We start from the raw sequence: 20,850 nt of genomic DNA on the forward strand, positions 1-20,850 counted from the left end.
TTGGAATATCTGGCCGTGTTGAAATTATATAGTGTCCTATTGGATTGGTCCTGAACGAATCGGATCATCTGAATCTCTTCTTTGATTTGAAGTCGCGGGAGTTTTTGGGCGTAAATGTTAACTTTTTCTGGAAGAATATATTGACCGTAAAACCTGTATAAAGGGAACTCTGTTGAACCGGACACTGAAAAGAAAGCTTCACGTATCCTCAGCCTGAGGACATAGGTTGTAACATAAGTTCCAGTGATACCCGAATTGAAGGATAGATCCTTCTGACGTTTTTATTATTACTTTTCCTCGTTTTTACTCCTTCTTAGCCTATGCGACTGGATTAGTCCAATTAAATCAAAGCAACCCACGTTTTGCATGTTCGTCTGACGTCATTGCTAAAGTAAATGAAAGATTTGTATTAAAAGTAAACAAAGCGAAAAAGAAAAATAGTTTTTTTTAAAATCTAATTTCAAAATTTCCTTTAAATATGGGGAATAAGTAACCTGCTAGGTCTCTTTAAGAAGTCTGCTTTTCAAAAGTACTGGACGATTACATGGATACTGCACGCGGTCAATTTTAGACATTATTATGTTAATTCTTTTGTGATCTGCTATTATGACCGCATACCAAGTAGTTGTAAACCTTTCTCTTGTCATGATTCCATAATGAGTTGCGTTTGAAACGAGTTCAGAAGTTGATCAGTTGACCAAAGCGAAAAACTTTGGGTCAGAGTTCACTTGAAAAATAAGAATCAAGCGTGTCGCGGAAAATTTAACGGGGTGAGTGCAGAATACAAAATTAAGTTTTAGAACTTGCAGGAATCTAGATATTTCGATCAAACATTCATTCCTATTCATTGCTACTTAAATTTGTTTGGAGAATAACTTTTTACACTTATTTGGCGAAAACCGGCAGCTTTTGGATGCAAATAGCCGAAGGGCTCGTAAATTTGATTTGTTATTATGTATTTCCGGGCGAAATGGATAGAGAAAAAACTGGCACTTGTAAAACTGCGGGGTGAAATGCTCAGAGCAATGGTCTCATTTGTAGCTTAAACTTTTGTTGTCCTGCCAACAATTGTTTTACAAATACTCGCCGCTTAAAAGTCAAATAATCTTTTGTTATTGTTACCTGCAATAACTACATGAAATCATTTAGCTACTTTTGCTGGCTGTATCGTTCGTAAATTAGTTATTTTATTTGACGACGTATTAAAAAATCAATCATTAATGATATGTCAATTCGCAGAATCCAAAGTGATTAATTTTTAACGAGAGAACAAAAACTAAAGAAAAGTGTGTGTTGGTTGTTTTCGCCGAACATGGCGGCTCACACTTTCTCAGGCCGTAAGGTTTATTTCGTTTTCTTTTGTTGGATGTGATATGTACTCATAGACGAAGCAGCTGCAGAATATCTTTTGAACTATTGTAAGCAATGTAACCGCTGTCGGCGATTGTTTGTCGATAAAGGAAGATATTTGAATGTAAATTAGATGTGACAGGTAAGTCGAAGCAGACTGCTTTAAAAAAAAAATTATATAATGTTGCGAAGTGGAATACTTCTCTTGATAAGTGAAGTAAGGTCATTTCGTCGCCGAGGGGCTCTGTTTAAACCAAGCGAAAGTTCATCATCTATTTAAGTTGTGCTAACTCGTTACTGATTTATATATTTTGGTTGGAAATTAGAGGTTGTATTCAAGAATCGGTTCTATACAACGGTTATCTGATACAAATGCGACTTGTCAAAAAAAAAAAAGCGTATTATTCTTTCGAAATTGATGCGTAGTCTGTAACGCTAATCGAATGGAATAACTGCGAGATATTTCCTCGCCATTTATAGCTGTACCTCTTCGTTTGCCTCAATTTCTTTCGGTTTGAAATTAAATCAGGCTCCCGTGAAATTATTTGTTTATTCATTGATTTACTTTCATTCGACTAAGCAGAGTATGTTTTATCGCATGTTCTGATCTAAAACGATTTTCGAGGCCAGAGTAAAATTCAGAAGATTTTAGTTGTGGTTCTTACTCGAGAAAAGCTAAATAGGCTGCATGTGTACTTTTTAAGTAACATGAGGTTGCGTGAAGGTCATTGACTTTGCGCGTGGATTACTCTCGCGCGTGTATCAGTCGTGCACATCTGGTCCAGGTAGCTTTTTTACCGAAAAAAAAAACAAAATACAAAACAAATAAATTTATCTGGAAATCGTAAATTTATATAAAGAGATTGTAATGATTGCCGTATAAATTCCTCGCCAAACAAAATGTAATCAGGAAAAGTACGATTGGATAATTTGAACCGAAGACATTTTGTTTGCTTTGCAACGGAGACTGTTAATGATTAATAATCAATTGTGTTAAATACATAGTAAGTGGGCCTTTTTTCGCCGTTTGCCTTATATTATAGGTTCAAATAACGTCACAATATGGTTGTCCGTTTGATTGCTTATTTTGTCGTATTGGTCTTCCCAGGAATTAACACAACGACTATTTAAACGATGCTGCGTCCGTTGTCAGCTTGGTTTATTCTACTTCTGAGGATAACTAACGCCACGTCAGGTAAGAATAAATTTGAATTTATTGTCCAGTCTTATCTTGGTGTGATATGACTCTTAATGGCACCATTGTCGGATGCCGCTAATACTAGCCTCTGATTGGTTTATATTAAGTAGATATATTTCAAATTATAAGGCCTTATCTGATCAATTAGAGTAAGTATTGAAAAACGGTCGGCTGCCGCTACTATTCGTATCTGATTGGTTTACGTCACTTTGATTTAGTCAAATGCAATGACCTATCTAATTAATTAATCTGTCCAAGATCGATTTAGAAAAAGATATAGGATTGATTGAACAGGTGTGAAAAAATCTGACTTTCGAACAGTTTCTTAGAGGAATCGGATGAAAAATTAAATGCTCGCAAATAAAATCGCGCGTTCGTTCTGACGAAGGGCTTATGCTCGAAACTTCAGCTTTAGAACTCTACGTAACAAATTCAAATTATTAACACAGATTATAAAACCAAATTCTCTTGAAATACCCTCCATCAATGCAGCATAACAGTTTCTTTAGAGCCTTCCCCCCTCTATTAATGTGGTCGTGTTGTGGCAGACTAAACACGAGGTGGTTGTTCCTTGTAAATGATAAGACGAAGGTCATTTGCTTATTCAATGCCACTGAGTTAAGGATCTTCTCTGTAGGCTTATGTATAGCAAGGATTATTTGAAATTCTGTGCGTTTGCGTGATGTTTTTTGAGGGGGCAAAATCAGTAATTGGAGAATGCTCTCGGAGCAAGGATTTGAATCGAACAGCATGTGACTTCAGGTCTTTGAAGTCGAATGGGAGTGTAAGGTTCTCGATGACTACGCCATCCTTACTTCCGAGATGGCGCTTCAATCATATTATTCAACGATTTCCAACTCCTTTGGCTGTAACTATTTCAGTACAGCATTAGTGAAACAATTTGGAGGCTTTAGCAAACTTCTCCTCTTCAACTTCTTCTAGGGGCGCCACCAGTCATAACTGATTTTCCATCAAGGGATTTGATTAAGCCTGAAGATGTTCGATCAGACTCTGGATTTCGTTTTCCATGCAAAGCAGTTGGATCCTTTCCTTTTAAGCACAAATGGAAACTGAACGGACAGGAAATTTCGATTGATCATCACTTTAACATGATGAAGGACGGGACTCTTACGGGAAGATATCTGGATGATACTCACAGCGGAATTTACCAGTGCATCGTGAAAAACAGCTTCGGTGAGGATTTCAGCAGAAAGTTGAAAGTTCGTGTTACAGGTTTGTGGCATCTTTAAGAGTCTCGTTATTCTGAGTTCTGCACTCAAGCACTGTCCGTATTAAAAATCCCGGCATCTCTGTTTGATGAAAGTTTCTCGGTTTTGACTTGTCGTTGGACATCGTTAACTTTTCCCCGGCAATCTCGCGCCCAGGCCGTCATTTCGGGAATGGACTTGTAACCAGTGCATCACGGTAGTTGAATATCCGGGAAATCGTACCCTGAAGCCGCATGTTATTTATCTCACTTTGGGGCTGCCCGAATGTGGGCCTGCGCAGTGTAACACCATGTCCCCATGTATGGAGTTGTGTAAGAGCATCTTTGTGATATTCCCTGACTGTATCACTTTTAGGCCGCGTTTACGGCTGGAGACATGTACATTTGCCTTTGAATCAATGCTTGTCACAACCTTGAATATCTCAAAGAAAGGTCGCGTCACCAATGATGGACTTATGTCAGTGTCATTGACTTTGCCCGAAATATGCTGAATAAAGCTTAAATTCTTGGGGACGGCCTTGCATCAGTGTATCACCTTCTTGGAACAAAAAATCTTGATTTTAGGCGCTGTCCATCGGTGTGAACTTCAGTCAGTCAGAGTTTCTCTTTATTTTTCACTTTTTATCTCTCTCGACAAGTGAACCCAATTACCGTTTAAATGATCAAATTCGAATTAAGCGTGAATCAAGGGGAGTGCCAACCATTAGTTGAAAGCATCCCCAAAGTCTGTTAACTATTCCAAGTAACGGAGAAAAGAAAGTCCTGGAATCATGCGTTATCTGCAGCAATGATGGCATTGTAGTTAATACTGATTTATTCTGATCAAATTTTCTCCATGTACATGTACGTTTATTCTTCCAGTTGCCGGCCCATTTCACTACGCTAACGACAAGAACGCCCCTGTCACCCTTGGAAAACCTATTGAAATTCCTTGTCCAAACCACGACCCTAGTTTTGGTGTAAGCTACCGCTGGGTTTTTTATGACTCCTCCGACCCCAGCGCGTTCTATCCTCTTCCTGAGGACAACCGTACAGCGGTGACGATGGATGGAACACTTGTGATCATGTTTGCGACGAAAGCAGACGTTAAGAAAGTGAATGGCATGAATGGAGTAGCTTGCGAGATGTCCACGAGTGACGAAGAAAGATACTCACATGTGGTGAAATTTCAACTTACTGGAAACGGTATGAACTTTATGTGTTTAACTCTTTTTTCTCCACACTGTTCTCTCTCCATACTGTTCTCTCTACATTTCTTATGGTATTGACAAGGAGAAAGTGTTAACCAATTGTTTTATTCAATGGCGCTGCAGTAAGGAGAAATTAGAAGCCAATCACTCTTTGAGGTTAAAGGTTTAAATTTTACTCTTAATTTAAATGAAAGAATCGGGTGAATTTTTCATCGGGGGAGGGGAGGAGAGGGAGAGAGAGAGAGAGAGGGGGGGGAGGAGAATGAGAGAGGAGGGGGAGGAGAGAGAGAGAGAGGGGGAGGAGGAGAGAGAGAGATGGGGGGGGGGAAGGGGTTACACCAGCTTACCGGCACTAGGTGTGCCACACCATTTTATCATAATTACAACATCACTTCTTATCTACAAAGGGTAACGTGGAATTCACTACAGACACCTTTCTTAGATACACGTACACCTAGCTGGTTTCACCTGTATTGAAAACAAAAAAAGTCAAGAAAAAAAAAGCAGATTAAATTGCCGTTCTTAAGGGTGTTTCTTGCAAATTGAGCGATCTTGTACCTTTTTTTCTTTGAGGAGCATTCGTTCATCAGGTTCGTCAGTTCTTACGTGGTTGAGAATTTACAGAGTTGCTATAAAATCTTAGCAACTGCGTCGATTCCATGTAACTGTCCCTTACTTTGTAATATTTCAATTTCCATTGATATTCTCTTTGATTGAGAATAATCAGCTTAACTGTCCCCTTCAGTATTTCTTTGAAAGCCAGTAAACCAGAGCTAGGCCCAAAAGGGTCAAAGAAGCATGTCAATGGTTGACACTCTGTTTCTTGAATTTCACAGCTAAATCTTTAATTAATTTTCTTTTGTATTGTTTTTTTGTTGTCGTGTTTGTTGTTGTTCCTAGAATCAACCGAAAAGATTTCACCAGTTATTTATTTTGCGCCGAAGCCCCTTGAAGAAGCCAGAGAAGGATATCCGAAGAAACTTTATTGTTTGGCTGTAGCAAAGTAAGAACATGTGACCAGATTGATTTTTGTATAAGTAATAATTAATGTATTTTACCAGTTATTAACTTTATCGTCTGCATGAATGTTTATTCCACGCTCCAAAGAAGGAAAAAATCTATTTTATCGACCAATATTCAAGTTAAACACTTTTGTTTCTATACTGTCAGGATTGAAAACATCTTTTTCAGGCTCTCTGTTCTCGTCGTGAAGTGTCTTATCATGGAGGGATTTCTGAAGAAAGCGAAATAACTCGAATCTAAGTCAACCGCTCAAACATAATAATGAAAATATAAAGTACATATCATCCAATTTTGAATTATTTTAGTAACCAACTCTTCTAAACATCTGCCCGTACATAAACTTGACAAAATTATATAGAAAAGGATTATAAAAAGTCTTCCTTGAGGAAGTAAACCAATGATCGTTTCTTAACAATGACAAAGCATGCAGATGCTGAGGTCTCCGTAGCTCCTTCGACTGGTTGGTTGGACTATGAGTTTGCTATTTCGAGTTGTCTTGTCGTTTTTACCAGCACTAACATCAGCATTAGACAACAGAAATTGCTTGTATTTTGTATTCGTCTGTTCTTGCTAAATTGTGCGCTAAAAACATAATGAGATAGATGCAGAATTGCTGCGTCATCAGATTGAAATTGTATTTGCAGACGTTTCGTAAGCATGGAGGAGAAGGCGTAACGTGTGCACAATATTGAAGACAACGAATAATCAACATCTATTTTGTTATAGCAAATCAAAGTCGTCATCTATTCTACCGGGCGTCGATCATTTGCCGCGCAAAGTGACGAACGAGCGTCGCTTCGGAATCAGCTGATACAGGGAGATTGCGCGGCGCATAAGGTTATATTCTCGGGTAGCATTACCACTTCCTTTTCTTCTATCTCAAGGCCACCACCCAAAATCATATGGTGGAAAGATGGCAAAAAGATTTACGACGACGACAATGAGTATCATCTTCCGAGAGAACATTTCAACAGGCTTTTGTTCATCGACGAAGTTTCTAAGGAACATCAGGGGAATTATACATGTACAGCGGTTTCTGCGTCTGAGATGGAGCGTGTGTCGGCCTCCACCTACCTCACAGTGAAAGGTTTGTTTTGAAGTCGTTTGTTGCTATTAATGAGAGGCAAACCTGTTCCATTTTCAGATATATTATCTGAGTCAATAAAACCCATGAACTAAACAATTCTCAGAAAACGAGCCCAATCAGAAGTTTAAATATCAGGCACGTCTCCAAGATTTTGATGGATAGTATAACTAAAACCTCTGCCTGGTAAACGTCTAGCTACACAGGAATAACACGTACGGCAAACGTCGGGCTAACGTAAATGATCAGTTTATAACAAGTTTTCTTTGCGTTCAATTTTTACCCAGCGACTGTTGATTTTGGGGTCATTCACAAAAAACTTATCAATCCTGCTATAGGATTTACGGAGTAGCTACGATGGAAGTTACGTGACCCGACCCAAACCTCACTCTGCCGCTACTATCGCGCTGTTTATTATTTCGCTTCGTTTACCTATTTGAAAGTCTGGAACAGGTTAGAATCACCTCTGAATATGCAAATTTTTGTAAGTCCACTCCTTCTTCTCGTTAATGAGAAGTAGTGGTAACAACTGTTTTCATCGTAGTTTAGAATAAATTACTTAAATAAATTAAGTATTTTCTTTCATTTCTCTACTTATTTTCTTAATTCCAATTGCAGCCTCTCCCGAATGGAAAGTCAGATTTCATCGGAAAATCCAAGTACAGAGATCAAAAAACTTATCCGTGATGTTGATCGCAGATGATGTCCCAAGTCCTAGCTATCGATGGTTCAGAAATGGACAAGAAATTAACGCTTCAGAGTAAGGGAAATGACTTCAAAATTTTTCCTTGATGATTGACTGCATTTGTTATGTTTAAACCAGTTTTATTTTTGTTCTCGTATCTGAGCAGCTCTCGGGTGAAAATAGAGAAGAACAAATTACATCTGATTCACGTGGAGAGCTGGCACAACGCTGTGTTTCAGTGTGTTGCAGAGAATGATCAAGGAATGAATGTGTCGTCTGTTTGGGTTGAAGTTGAGGGTAAGAATAACACTCTTCTCCTAGTTTCCTCCGTGTTGTAGTCTTGAGACACACGTTGATAGACGCGCTTCATCAACTTTCTATTGCGTTATTCAACAAATAAAGGAGCCTCGAGTGTGCTCTTTTCTGTTGTAAAGCACACAGGAAGCTGCTAGAGAATGAAATAAGAGTAACAGAAACACAAGATTTATGAGGAAAATTGATTTCTTTTTTTTTTTTAAATTTCATCAGACCCGCCAACCAGCCTTGCCCCAAGTTCAAGACGTGGATTCTTCTCAGATAATGCATTGTGGATCATTTCAACTACTGTCCTAGGAGTACTTTTAATTGTGGCAATTATTATTATCATAATTTTTTATAAACGAAGAAAAGCGAGAGGAAATGAAGGTGGGTTGTTCTTCAAGTAAAACATTTTTATGTTAAGGTTAAATTTCTGTAAGACTGATTTATGCCAAATTTCAAAACGTTTTGGGTTGATGAAGTTTCTTTTTCAAAGACATCTGTGGAAAGGCCTTTATATTTAAGGGAGACGAAGAAATCTTTGATTTACTGTATAACATTTGACTAAGCATGCTCAACAATTGCTATCTTGTATGACACATAATTTTTTTGTCATCTTTAAGAGAGATCAGATGCTACGGACGAAACTCCACAATACCTGGATGTACGTCAAAATAACTCATCCGTACCTCGGACGAATCCGACAGAAGTTGCGGGAGGAAAAGGAGCAAGAAGACGTGCTACTCTCCCTCCCCTCCCCCAGTATCAAGCACTTGACCCAACAACTGCGGCAATACCAAGTTATGAACCAATAGACGCTGAGCAGGACCTCAATGATAGTGGGTTATATGAGAAGTTGGATTTTAGAACCATGAAAAATTGCCATGAGTATGATAATCCTGGGCGGCCTCTTCCTGAATATCTCGAGCTTGTAAATGACACGCAAGTGCCACCTGGAAGTATTGCGTCAAATGCACAAACGAAGGGACGTGGGAAAGATTATTATGTACCAATGGAAAATGGCGGGTCCAATAATGTTTTAAATCATTCTACGCCACAAGATTACGTCCCGATGGATAACGAAATGCGCAGCAAAACCTTAAATAACTCTACGCCACAGGATTACATTCCAATGGATGCATCGAATACTTTGCCTGTGACAAGAAGATCTGATGGATCAGCTGCTGAAAAAAGTGGCCCAACTTCGTCAGACTATTACCAAACCATGGCGAACAAGGGCGACTTAAGCGAGCAGGAAAGTCTACAGACCTCTCCCCTTGGGGAGTATTATTCACCAATGGCAGAGAATACTCTTAGTGGAGCAGCGGGTAGCGGAAATACCCAGGATGAAGTCGTGTCCAGCAAACTGTGAAAACTGCGTTTCAGATGAACTCATTCCGAGAAATGCTTCTAAACATTTTCGCAAATTAAACTTTATGTCATTCAACCTGTTGAAGAAGAATCCGTTGCAGAGATTTCCTTGTAAAAGATCATACCATTGAGCTCGTTATTGACGTCACTTAGGGAACAGAATTGACAAGGTTGCAATCTTTATTCATTAAGAACGAAATTATATCTCCGCAGAGAATATGTCATTGCACGAAGATGTATGAACTTACACATTTCAGACTGCAACCTACATTTTGTTTTCATAAGCTATATAAGCTATACAATCTTCACAGTAAAGCATGCCTTTTTTATGTGAACCGCAAAAAGATTAGAAGGCTTTTTCAGTTTCTAAAAATATTGATCGCGAAAGTCATACGCAGAGTGAAAAAAAAAAAAAAAAAAAAACCCGAGAAAAAATAAAAACAAAAATTTTGGTAACAATAATATCTAGTCAACAACATCGAGGAATAATGTAATCGCTACTCCTAAATATTTCATTTTTGAGCATTTATCACAGCTTGTTCCATTTTTTAATACTATCAACAATTTTAGCATCTAATTTTACATGTTAACATACGTTTGATAAGTTTTATTATATTTGATTACAGTGCGTTGTGAGCTTGTTTGCTATGCAATAACTACTGTGGGGCTTTTTACCTACTTGTTAACCCTTAAACCCTTAAGAATCACCAGCATCTAATTTCTTCTTACAAGATCACCCCTGAATCACTCGTTAAAGTCACGAGAATCAAAGAAATGTTCAACAATTAAAGGAGCTCTTGATTGTCTAATAAATTCTCCTTGTCGGCACCTAAAGAAATGTATCGAGAACAGTATGGAGAATATGCATACTGATGTAAGGCTGTAAAGGGTTAATTAAGAGGGCCACAAGTTTATTGGTCGGTTCACTATTAGTTGTTACCCTCTATAAATAAAGTTTGTTTGATTGACCTATTTCGCCCAATAGGACAAAAAACTCAATAACCCTTAGGGGTCATTAGGGTCTTATTTCTCCTTACAATATCACCACTGAATCACTCATTAAAGTCACAAGGATAAAAGAAATGATCACCAACTCAAGACACACTTGGCTGCTAGACAAATTCTCCGTGTCAGCACCTTAGTAAATGTACAGAGAACAGTATGGAGAATGTAAATACTGATGTTATGGTGTAAAGGGTTAAGCACTATGGCTATATCATTGCTAATGATACTCTTAAAGGAAATAACAAAGGTTAAGGAAAGTCAATTCCTTGGCTCAGTTTTATCTCGGTGTTGAAAATTTCGTCACTACATTAAAAGGTAAGGTCCTCAATCAGGCTTCTTCAGATTAGATGAAACGATCTTAGTCTAACAGTCGTCGTTGAATCTCGTCCATCATTTGAGCCAGTTCTTCTGGGTCAGGTAGCTCGTGTATCGCCCTCTTTCCGAAATACCTGCCACTAGGCCTTGCCAACTGCCTCTCAGCTTGCTGTAAAATCAGCAGGGTGTCATCTGTCAAAACAAAAGCGGTATTTAATACAGTTAAGGGCGCTGGATTTCAAATTCGAGAAGATTCTTTGATTCAGATGCACCCCTTTGCTACACACTGATTAACTTTTCCCAGGCAGTCAGCAAAAGAAGGGAAAAAACCTTCAGGTTATCTCTCACTCGCCATATTTTTGTTTTTCTCCACTAACCGAGAACCTGACCATCCACTAACTGTTTCGTTTCATCAAAATCTATTTTTTTTGGCCTTTCTCTTTTTTTAAAATGTTTTTTGCTACCATTTCTCCCTAACTCTAGAACTCGGAACTATGTTATACATTTTAAAATGTTAGAATGAACTGCTCTAATATTCTTCTACGATGCAGTGTTCGTTATTTTTGTCAAATGGAATATTAGTCTGATTCGAGTAAACACATCACTTCGAGGACTTGGGTCGGGAGAGGTTTTGAAAAACAACGGATTAGACTTATGGCCAATAAAGATGAATTATTTTCTACCGTAGAGCTTGGCTTTTGGATTTTGATTAAAAATACTTCACTTACTTCGGAAATTTTCAAAAGCGTCGTTAGTTAGTTCTCCTTGGATAAGTCCTTGGAGCTGATGAAGAATAAAGTAATAATTATTTGGAGCTTATTCACTCACGAGTTTTACAAGGCTCAAACTGGTCCCAAAGTTTGAAGAGATCAATTAGTCTCCATTAGTAACTGCTGGGATTTTTTTTCAAGTCAAAGCCACGGGTTTATTTTCCTTGAGGTGCAACATGGTATATTTTGCAGAAGCGTCGGGAATAAACGAAGAATTCTGAAGAGTTCTGAAGGCGATGCGTAGAGTTCTGACACAATCTCCTCAAAGATACTCTATTCGCATACGCTATGGAAAAATTAAGATCTTTTGCCCATACCTTTTTTTTGATGGTTAGAGAATGCTGTTTACTGAGGGTATCAGAAATCGAAAGCTTTTTTTAACAATTTTTTATCTGTAAGGCGTGAGAAATTGGTCGGCAAGCGTCAGCTTGCGGGTGATCGTACTTTTCGATTTACAATCGTGGGAGTTGATTGGGGTACCAGTGCGCGAAAATAAATTCGTATGAGAAAAGAGACATTTACTTACCCTCACGATAATTCGACCAAGAGATACGAGTAAATCAACAAGAGCTCTGTTAACAAGAATACGATCATGTGTAAAACTTTAGTGTAAAATGTCACTCAAAGGATCTACTGATTTGCCGGGTCTGACATGATGATGGTCCGAAATAAACGTATCAGCCTTAAGATATCTGTTTATATGATAAATCTAAATAAGTGTTTTCCTATGTATGAAACAAACATTAATGTCAACCGAAACTTTTCTAAAACAGGTGCAGCATAGTTCTTTATTTTAAATACGATTTTTTAAGGCAGACTCGAACTAAGCCAAGTTGTTTGACATGAAGTAATGAAATTTGGAAACTTACCTTCGAACTTCCGTTGGTAAGATCACAAGTGTGGTATTTGAAGGTGGTTGTACTGTGTTTGGCGAGGTTACGTTGTTAAAAGGAGTAAAAGATGTAGGCTGTGGCACTGAAAAACGAAATTTTAACTGTCATTGTTATTGTTCGAGAATTTACCTAATTTTCTAAGCTTTGGAGGTGGTTTAAAAGTTCTTCAATCTAAGCCTTGACACTTGCATGGGCATGTTTTACGCCAAAAACGTAATTTTATGTTCTCTGTTCTACATCTAAAAAATATTATGTTACTTGAATGGACATCGACAGGAGTTGGCCTAGCAGGAGTTACCCACACATTTAAGACAAATAACAAAAGACCAACTTGGAACCTCAAGTTACCATAGATGCAGGATCAGTTTTGCAAACTAGAAATCAGACGGTTTGCGCAACTGAAGGCGATAAGAATCGCTAGTCAGAGTGATCTATTGTAAAGCAATCAGTTGTCTCTAAAACTGCTTAGTTTTTTCCTGTCAATCTTTTCAAATTATTATTCATTGTCATTGTTTTATACTGCTTGCGTTTTACCTCATCCTGCAATTGTGTAATCCCGAAAGGACAGACAATGTTCGAGATGAAATACTAAATTTCAGGTGATCCGCTTTTCTTGATACGAGTGAACTATTAGGGGATCAACACGTACACACACAAAAGGCTTTATATACATATAGTCATGGTGTAATTGCTCCAAGAATTTATAGTTTGCTCACCGAATATTATGACGTAGCGAGCCAAGAAACCAAGTCCTGTGACCGATCCATCAGTTGTAAATCTGATACTGAGTACCCGACTTCTGTCGCCTCTTACTGTGATGTTGAATCCGTTCCTAGAACCACTCAATCTTGCTAACTGCCCGGTGCGGACTGTCAGCTCAACAAAATCACAGCTTCCGTAGAAAAGAAAGAAAAGGAAACCATTAGACCGCATTTACAACACCAGAGTTTAATTTAAAATTTTTTTCCCGTATTTATCTTGCAATGCCTTAGATAGACAAGTGCCATTGCAAATGGAGCCAAAACATTTACTGTCTGTTAAATGACAATGACACTTGTCAAGGAAGTACTAAAAGATTTTTTGCAAATTCTAACCATGACCAACAAGTACTCATTCAAGTATCTTCAGTAACTTCTGGGGATAAAACGAGTGAGTTTTTTTTTCCTGACAAGTGCACTTTCCAAGGATGCAAATGATCGAGTCGAAATTCATTATAGCTTGGGGTCTAGTTGGTTAAGAGGTTCGTGCAAGATTTCTTGAGCGTATCATAGCAAGACCAAAGCAATCCGACCTTACTTTTAACAAACTTTAAGTTGCTCTTCTGGTACAATTATACTCATGTTTCCTTTATGTACGTACCACCGCTCTGTGGTAAATCTTTCAAACTGTAGACTCAAAACGCCGTCGGTAGGGATAGGAAGAGTCCATAGGCAGTTCAAATTGTTAGTGTAGGAAAATGGATATCCAGGAGTTGCAAATGTTCCACTTGTCATGTTTAATATTCCTCCACATCCTGTCAGAAAAAAAAATCATGAAAGGAACGTCGAACATGCCAGCCTTTGAACGAGGTAAACAATGAAAACAATTAGTGGGGTGGTGTTCTATTCCACTTTTCTTGCGTCCTCTACACCAAGAAGGGGCCCAAAGTGGTTAACCAGTAGCTTTATCTTTAAAGATCGGTACGCTGTTAGCCAACAAATGATAAGAAAGGGAAAATTTTTAATTGAAGGGGCTTTTATCTCGATATAACACGAAATTCCCTTCATCAATCTGCAAGGATAGCCAAATGTGTAGCTTTTTAATGGGTAAAGCTGAGAATTTTTTTTGTGTCAGCATTGGACTCATTTTAGCAGCTTCTAGAGTTGTTCGATTTATGCAACATTAGGAAGGGAAGGATTGCGGAGTAGTGATGGTTTAAGTGAACGAACTCGCCTCCTGGCGCTTCAGCGCGGCTGAGATTGATTCTTGAGTGCATTTGATGTATTGGACTGAATTATATCAGAAAAGTAAATAGGTACCATAATTTTAGCCAGTTCGAGAACGTTTGCGTACCTGTAAAGGGTGGCTTTGTAGACGATGTCGCATTCATGCCACCAAAAGCTGGAGATGGTGATGGCTGGAGTGTCGCGGATGGAAAACCTCAAGATAAAGAAAAGCACACTTTTAGGCTGTGATATTAAGTGCGATCATCTCTAGCGACGTTGAAAGCTGATTATCAGTGGGCATGGTAACCTTGTTATACCATTCCGTTCTGCTTTCATATCGCTATCATACAGCTCTCTCAGCTCATACAACGGTGGCAGTTACTTACCAGATGGACTTGTCACTGTAGGTGTAATGACAGGTATTAGAAGAACGTTTCTGAAACCTCTGGATCCGCCACCGTGGAATGTCAATAGGCCTGACTGGGCGTCATTCGTTATATGGTATGCCCATATAAGGAAAATCGGTGCTCCTTGCTGCAGAGGATCAAATTATTACATACAAGTGAAACTAGATGTATTTTCCATCATTCGATCTGCTTCATAACATAGCTAGTAACTTTGTCTAATCAAATTCAATTGCGTGAGCGTGCTTCATATTCCCATTGTGCACGCTCATAACGTCATCAAACAAATCCCTCGAGAAAAAAATTTTCCATCGGGTTGAAAATGTTATAAAACAATTAGTTAAGTCATAAGTCAGCTGTGCGTTCATCGAGATATGAAGCACGCGGGAAGTTTGGAGAGCACGAAAGATGCGTAAGAGTTGCTCGAGCCTTGAACCAATTGTTAAGTATTGTGATGTCAGGTGATGACGTATTTTTCTCATGGTAGGATTTCTGGTCTTAAACTATCTCTTTTCTGATTAGCCGAAAGCATTCAGTGAATTTTCGAGTTCAGCGCCAAGGACGTCAGCTAACTGCAGACACTCAAGGTCAAGGGTAATCATGTCATGTGTGACCGGGGTGCATGATTTCTAAGGGTAATCATGTCAAGTTCGCGTGCTTTGTGTTGCTTGCTGATTCGCATATATTTTTACACGTTTAGAAATAAATTGTCAGTTCCATTTACTGTCGGGGCCATTTGTTTTCGTTCAATACATGATAAAACAATTTTTATATTCTCACTAGGGGTTATGGGCTGAAGCTGAAGGCTGAGCTGATAACCCCTACCTCGACCTTGATAATTCTGGACATCACAAAAAGCGAATCTAATAATTGTTTAATATATACAGGTGACAAGCTCATTATTTTACCTGTATGCGGACGTCACCTATTAGATCTCTAGTGTCTCTCCTACGATACAACTGCAATGTTGTTTTTCCATTTTCTTCTTTGGCGTAAGTTAATGCCCAGTCTTGCTGACTGTCAACTTGAGGTTGTGCAGGGCCAACTGTGAGATAATCCTTTTTCAACCAAAGTAAAACACGATTATATTTACTTGCATATAAGTTAGTCAAATAAGTATCATTTTGGTAATATCAGTATATGGGATGAAATAGTCGTTTACCCCGTTATAAACCTCTAAGAGTGACTAGCATCTAATTTCTTCTTGCGATATTACTCCTAAATCAAACGCAAGAAGTTCTTTTTTGTTCAACAAGTTCTCTGTGTCAGTACCTTAGGAAATGCGTAGAGAAAATCATGGAGAACATCCGTAGTGATGTTGTTGTGTAGAGGTTAACCTTTTTCCTTCCATGAGTGACTAAGAGAGAATTTCTCCTTACAATAATCAACACAACATCAAGCATAGAAGTGATGAGAATAAAGTAAAATATCAGTTAAGGATTATTGGTTGATCCGATACCAAATTCTCCAAATTGACATCATAAGAATTGTATGGCAGACAGTAAGGAGAATTATTAAAGAAATCTTGGGAGTTAAAGTGTTAAAATCGTGATTATCGTGCAGTTTTGTCAGGTGATCTCAATTTTAAATTTTTGATTTTCTTGGAAATATCATCACTAAATATAATTTTCTGTTGTATTCCTTCACCCATTTCTCCTTGTCTTTTCAGCCGTTCATTGTATAATGAAATCAGAAATTTCAGTCGATATTTTTCGTCGTGTCATAGCTTTCTGTTGAAATATATCTCGCTTCTGAGCTCAATCAAAAAACTACACTTTTTTGTTTTACCTGCAAATAAGCCAATCCATTTAAAACTCCACCAACCGCCACATCATATCCCTGCATGCCCGTCGGAGCACGACGGGCAACACCAAACCCAACCCAACCGGTTGCCATGACATCGATCATAAAGTGTAATCTGTCTGTCTCACTGTTGTAAATCCAGGATACATTATAGTTTCCATTGTTAAAAGAAAGAAAGTTTGGGAAATGCACCGGTGGAAGCTTTGCGGATGGTATCGCTGACGATGAAGCTGTGGCGCTTGTTGATGGTCTTGCTGGGGTTATCCTCGATGTTGCGTTTGACTGTGACTGTTCTGTTGATACTGTTGAAATTGTCGATGATGGGTGTATTTGTTCCACTTTTGTTGTTGTTGATGAGGATCTTTTTGTTGTTGCTGGTGCTGCTGTTGCTGATGTTTCAAGTGGCGTTAATCTTGATCTTGGTTTTGTAGCTGATGTTCTTGGTGTTGGCGTTTGACTTGTTGCAGTTGTTGTCCACAATTCTCCTCTTGTTGTTAAAGGTACTGCTGAATAATGTGACGAGGTTAAGATGTTAGCATTGTTGGCATTGCAAAATAAACCGACGGAATCAGATTTCCATCGTCAAATCTGTTTACATAATGCTATTTGACCCATGCCCAATCTCTAAACAGTCTCTCTTTCCACTGACAACATCTCTCTCGTCATCAGGAGGGTTAAATAGCTCATTTGAGTCTGGAAAGTGCAAGAGAAATCACATATTCATTTCTTTCCTCAGTGCAAAGCTAAGGACATAAATCCCTCGACTTGATACCCAATTGCTGATCTTCTGGTACCTGCTTAATAACGGCATTTCCTCGATGTTTTATCAAAATAATTCCCTCATAGATGATAATTCTATTACTTGTTTGTTGGACAAGTTATTGAAATGGTTGGGAAAAGTGAATTAATCAGCCCTACTAGAAGTGAAAGGGTCGATGGGTTTACCGCCAAACAGTTAAGCTCCGAGACAACAAAAAAACTGTTTTGATTTTTCTCAGCTGGAGCTACAGTAAAACGCTTAATAGTTATTTACAATTAAATCACTACTTCGCTTTGTGTAATGTTTTTTAAATAAATTGAGGTGTTTAGTGTAGTAAAGATGCCGAAAAATATTTTTGATTACCTTATACGTGAAACAAATGTACTCCATTTTGATGACGATTGAGAAGTCTTTAATTCATCAAAATCATCTTATATTGTTAACGCCTTGTCAAGTGCAAAATGATTTTATTACTGTACTCGCGTCATTTGATTGTTAACTATATTATGAAACCTTTCCTGTAGCAGCTAATATTGTCCCAATCCGATGACGTACTTCTGTTACTAAGACATAGCAAACTCGTTAATGTCGTCAACGATTATTTCTAAAAAGTTTGACAGCTACACAATGAAAGATTCGAAGTGCCTTAATCTATGAGCAGTCTTTATAAATCGTGGGAGCATAATCAATAATGTATACGTGTGCGAAAATTCGGACAGAAAAGTGTGAAAGTCATACAGACAGTATCTTGTAACTACAGAAACAGTAGGTAAGAGTTAGTATCGTAAAAGCTAGTACCGGCCAGGAACTGGAACACAATTGCTTAACCACACTGCAGTTGATAAATTTTAGCAAATTAGAGAATTGACAGACATGTGCACACTGACGTAGATTTACCGTAAAATAGCAACATTAAAAAATAATGAAATTATATGCCGCGAATTCAATTTATTGAAATGATCCAGCATGACTTTTTCATAACGTGCTTTAGGCCTGGGCAGCGGCTTTGAGTATTTAGGTATCCAGGGTCTTTGTTACCCAGGTGTACGACATTTTCTGTCTCACAATGAGGCTATAAATTATTTTGTTCGTCTTTAATTTTTGACATTAGGTATACAGACAAGCGTCAAACCTGAACCCTTTTTTGGAATTTTAAGTAAACAATATTGCGTGTTGCCCAATTTAAGAATACACTGATATTTCATGAGGGGAAAATTGGGTCAGTATTGCAAAATTCTTTTATGCCGCCTGGTCAAGAGTGGTAAATGAAAAAAAATTGTGAAAGTGATGAAATTGGGAATATTTTTTAGGGTATCGATAGCCCCGATGTGTTGTTAGAAGCAATTTCCCTCCAAGTTTTTGCGCGAAAGACCGAAGGGTTGATTTATGTACGCTAACATTTGCATTTTAAAAGCACCATATAATCTTGAAAAATCTCCTATTTGTGTCTCATACGATGAAGAGTGGCGGTGGTTTTGCTCAATTTTTGTTAGCTTAGAGTGATTTAAATTGATTGTGTGGTCCGACTGTCCAGATGATTGTTTTCTATGGAAGGGACAGATGTGTTAACAACCTATGCGGAAGTCATCATTAGAGTTAACTCCCACTGAAGTTTTGGAGACTCCAGTCAATTCAACCTCGACCGTTAACAATATTTAACAACTGCTTTCGTGCAGAATATCACAATGTTCAAGAATTAGATCCTCCTTGGGTAAATAATTTACAATTTTTTTTTTAAACTCAACTTACCAATTTCGCAGCACGCTCCCAGAAAACCATGCGGGCAGAGGCAACCGTTTCTCGTAGGTATTCCCGAATTCTGACAGTCTCTCTTGCAAAATTGCATTTCTGATCGATGGAAAAAGCATGTACCTCCACACGTTGCTGACCATATGATTCTTCTTGTTCTATTTCGAGTTCCACTTGCTCCGCAAGGACACGAACTCCACTGCGACCAGGCGCCAAGTTGACAATTACGAGGTCTGCAAGGGGTAGGAGTGCGCCTTCTTCTTCGCCTTAACCAAGCCTCGTTGCCTCCAACAAACAAAGCCAGCACGAAGATAATGGCAACGAATTTCATCGTTTTTCTTAGTCTTCAAAGTAGCAACACCGTCAGATTATTTGCAACAAAGTAGTTGAACAAAATGGTTTGTTACAGAAGTTAGTTACAGCCCTTTACACTCCAGGGATCTCTTTATATATAGACATGTTACAGGCATGACGTGGTACGCGGCCATTAAATCGTGGCAACCGTAGGTAAACTTGAACGAGGAAGTTAATATTGGGCGGATTCGGTTGAACTTGACAAATGTTATCTAAGCTCTTGAAAAAAAGGTAACAAAAATTATTCATGGTGCCGCACGAAGAAAATAACAAGCCATGTTGAAGTTCAGGCAAAAACTTCAGGCAAAAAAAATATTCTACAGCGTGGTTCTGCCATGACTGAAAAGAGAAATTCTCACGAGAAATTTGTGGAAAGATCTGATGTATACCTAATATAATACAATAATGTAGCGGAAATGACACTGCATTCTTCTGAGACCCTTTTGGCTGATTAATTGCTTAATTTTTTATATTGAGATTTCAGTACTTTAATCCCAACAAAGCAGTGCAATCAAATTTAGGTGTAAATCGAAAGATTACATTCGTCCAGTGTCGCTGTAAGAGACTATCGCAAATATTGATCAAAGGAACATAATGATAGATTTCCTCGTCGCTGTAGAAGTTGTTATGTATCACACAATGCTTTGGGTATCTGTACTTCTAAGGGGACAGAACTGCTGAGCAATCCCTCTTTGATGGGACTTCTGCCTTATCTTAATCCTTTAACTCCTCAGAGTGACCAATTTCTAATTTCTTTCCATGGCATCATCCTTAAATCAAATGTAAAGGTCATGAAAAAGAATAAAAATGATCACCAATTTAAGAAGCTCCTGATTGTAAAACAAATTCTCCTTCTCAGCACCGGAAGAAATGTAGAGAGATCAGTTTGGAGAGTATAAATACTAATTTTTTGGGATTTAAGTGGTTAATGAAAAAAAGTTGGGCAAATGACTCGTTTAAGTGTAGAAAATTCACCGCAGTAGTGAATGCTTTAAACTTTTTTCTCTTTTTCATCTTTTCTCTGAGAACTGTAACACAAGGCACAATAAATTATCCCAATAAACGGAATATTCCTTACGAGACAGATGTAGAACCGGAGGAAAGGCTTAAGAAGAATCTCCTAAAGTCGTACGTGGCAATTTGGGTTCATTTCGACGTGTTGAGAAAATTCTCCTTTACTGAGTAGCTGAAGTAAGTAAAACCGATTTTATAGTGAAGAGCTTTGCTAAAGAAAGCTCTCCCTGAAATAAAAATTGTACGAAATCGAGCTATAGAGCTAAAATGGTCGCAACTCAATTCTAATTAGTTCCCAAACGCATCCTTAAGGCTTCTGTCAGTCCTCAATCATTGTCGCTGAATGGTCCAATTATTAACATTTCTCCCGATGTTAATTTCTACAGTTTTTTCTTCACTCAAATTCATGTGCGTAAAGACAAGAAAAGTTAG

At 38.2% G+C, this 20,850-nt stretch overlaps 2 protein-coding genes across 8 annotated transcripts; one reads left to right on the plus strand and one right to left on the minus strand.

Annotated features, from left to right (window-relative positions):
• The first annotated feature begins 634 nt into the window (after positions 1 to 634).
• On the plus strand, positions 635 to 10,052 carry LOC113686587 (fibronectin type III domain-containing protein). Of its 4 annotated transcripts, none has more exons than XM_027204226.2 (10): positions 635 to 770; positions 2,459 to 2,545; positions 3,491 to 3,781; positions 4,638 to 4,961; positions 5,867 to 5,969; positions 6,874 to 7,076; positions 7,692 to 7,833; positions 7,925 to 8,055; positions 8,287 to 8,442; positions 8,679 to 10,052. In XM_027204226.2, the coding sequence occupies exons 2-10, from the start codon at positions 2,485 to 2,487 to the stop codon at positions 9,425 to 9,427; spliced, it is 2,160 nt and encodes a 719-aa protein (XP_027060027.2). In that variant the 5' UTR covers positions 635 to 770; positions 2,459 to 2,484; the 3' UTR covers positions 9,428 to 10,052. The 4 variants fall into 4 exon arrangements, with proteins under 4 accessions (XP_027060027.2, XP_089063437.1, XP_089063435.1 ...); XM_089207311.1 differs by having other exon boundaries at positions 646 to 770; positions 2,394 to 2,545; XM_089207309.1 differs by lacking the exon at positions 635 to 770 and adding an exon at positions 1,260 to 1,492.
• LOC113686590 (uncharacterized) lies at positions 9,589 to 19,517 on the minus strand. 4 transcript variants are annotated; one of them, XM_089207314.1, is made up of 11 exons: positions 19,078 to 19,517; positions 16,527 to 17,044; positions 15,647 to 15,796; positions 14,721 to 14,868; positions 14,462 to 14,548; positions 13,769 to 13,922; positions 13,126 to 13,301; positions 12,386 to 12,491; positions 12,043 to 12,088; positions 11,475 to 11,529; positions 9,589 to 10,938 (listed from the first exon to the last, which is right to left on the minus strand). In XM_089207314.1, exons 1-11 carry the CDS (start codon positions 19,379 to 19,381, stop codon positions 10,790 to 10,792), a joined length of 1,893 nt encoding a protein of 630 aa, XP_089063440.1. In that variant the 5' UTR covers positions 19,382 to 19,517; the 3' UTR covers positions 9,589 to 10,789. The 4 variants fall into 4 exon arrangements, with proteins under 4 accessions (XP_089063440.1, XP_089063439.1, XP_089063438.1 ...); XM_089207313.1 differs by having other exon boundaries at positions 16,527 to 17,047; XM_089207312.1 differs by having other exon boundaries at positions 19,051 to 19,517.
• Positions 19,518 to 20,850: the final 1,333 nt, after the last annotated feature.

The sequence above is a fragment of the Pocillopora damicornis genome, chromosome 5 (genome assembly GCF_964200805.1).
Source record: "Pocillopora damicornis chromosome 5, jaPocDami1.2, whole genome shotgun sequence".
In the NCBI taxonomy this organism is placed as follows: Eukaryota; Metazoa; Cnidaria; class Anthozoa; order Scleractinia; family Pocilloporidae; genus Pocillopora; species Pocillopora damicornis.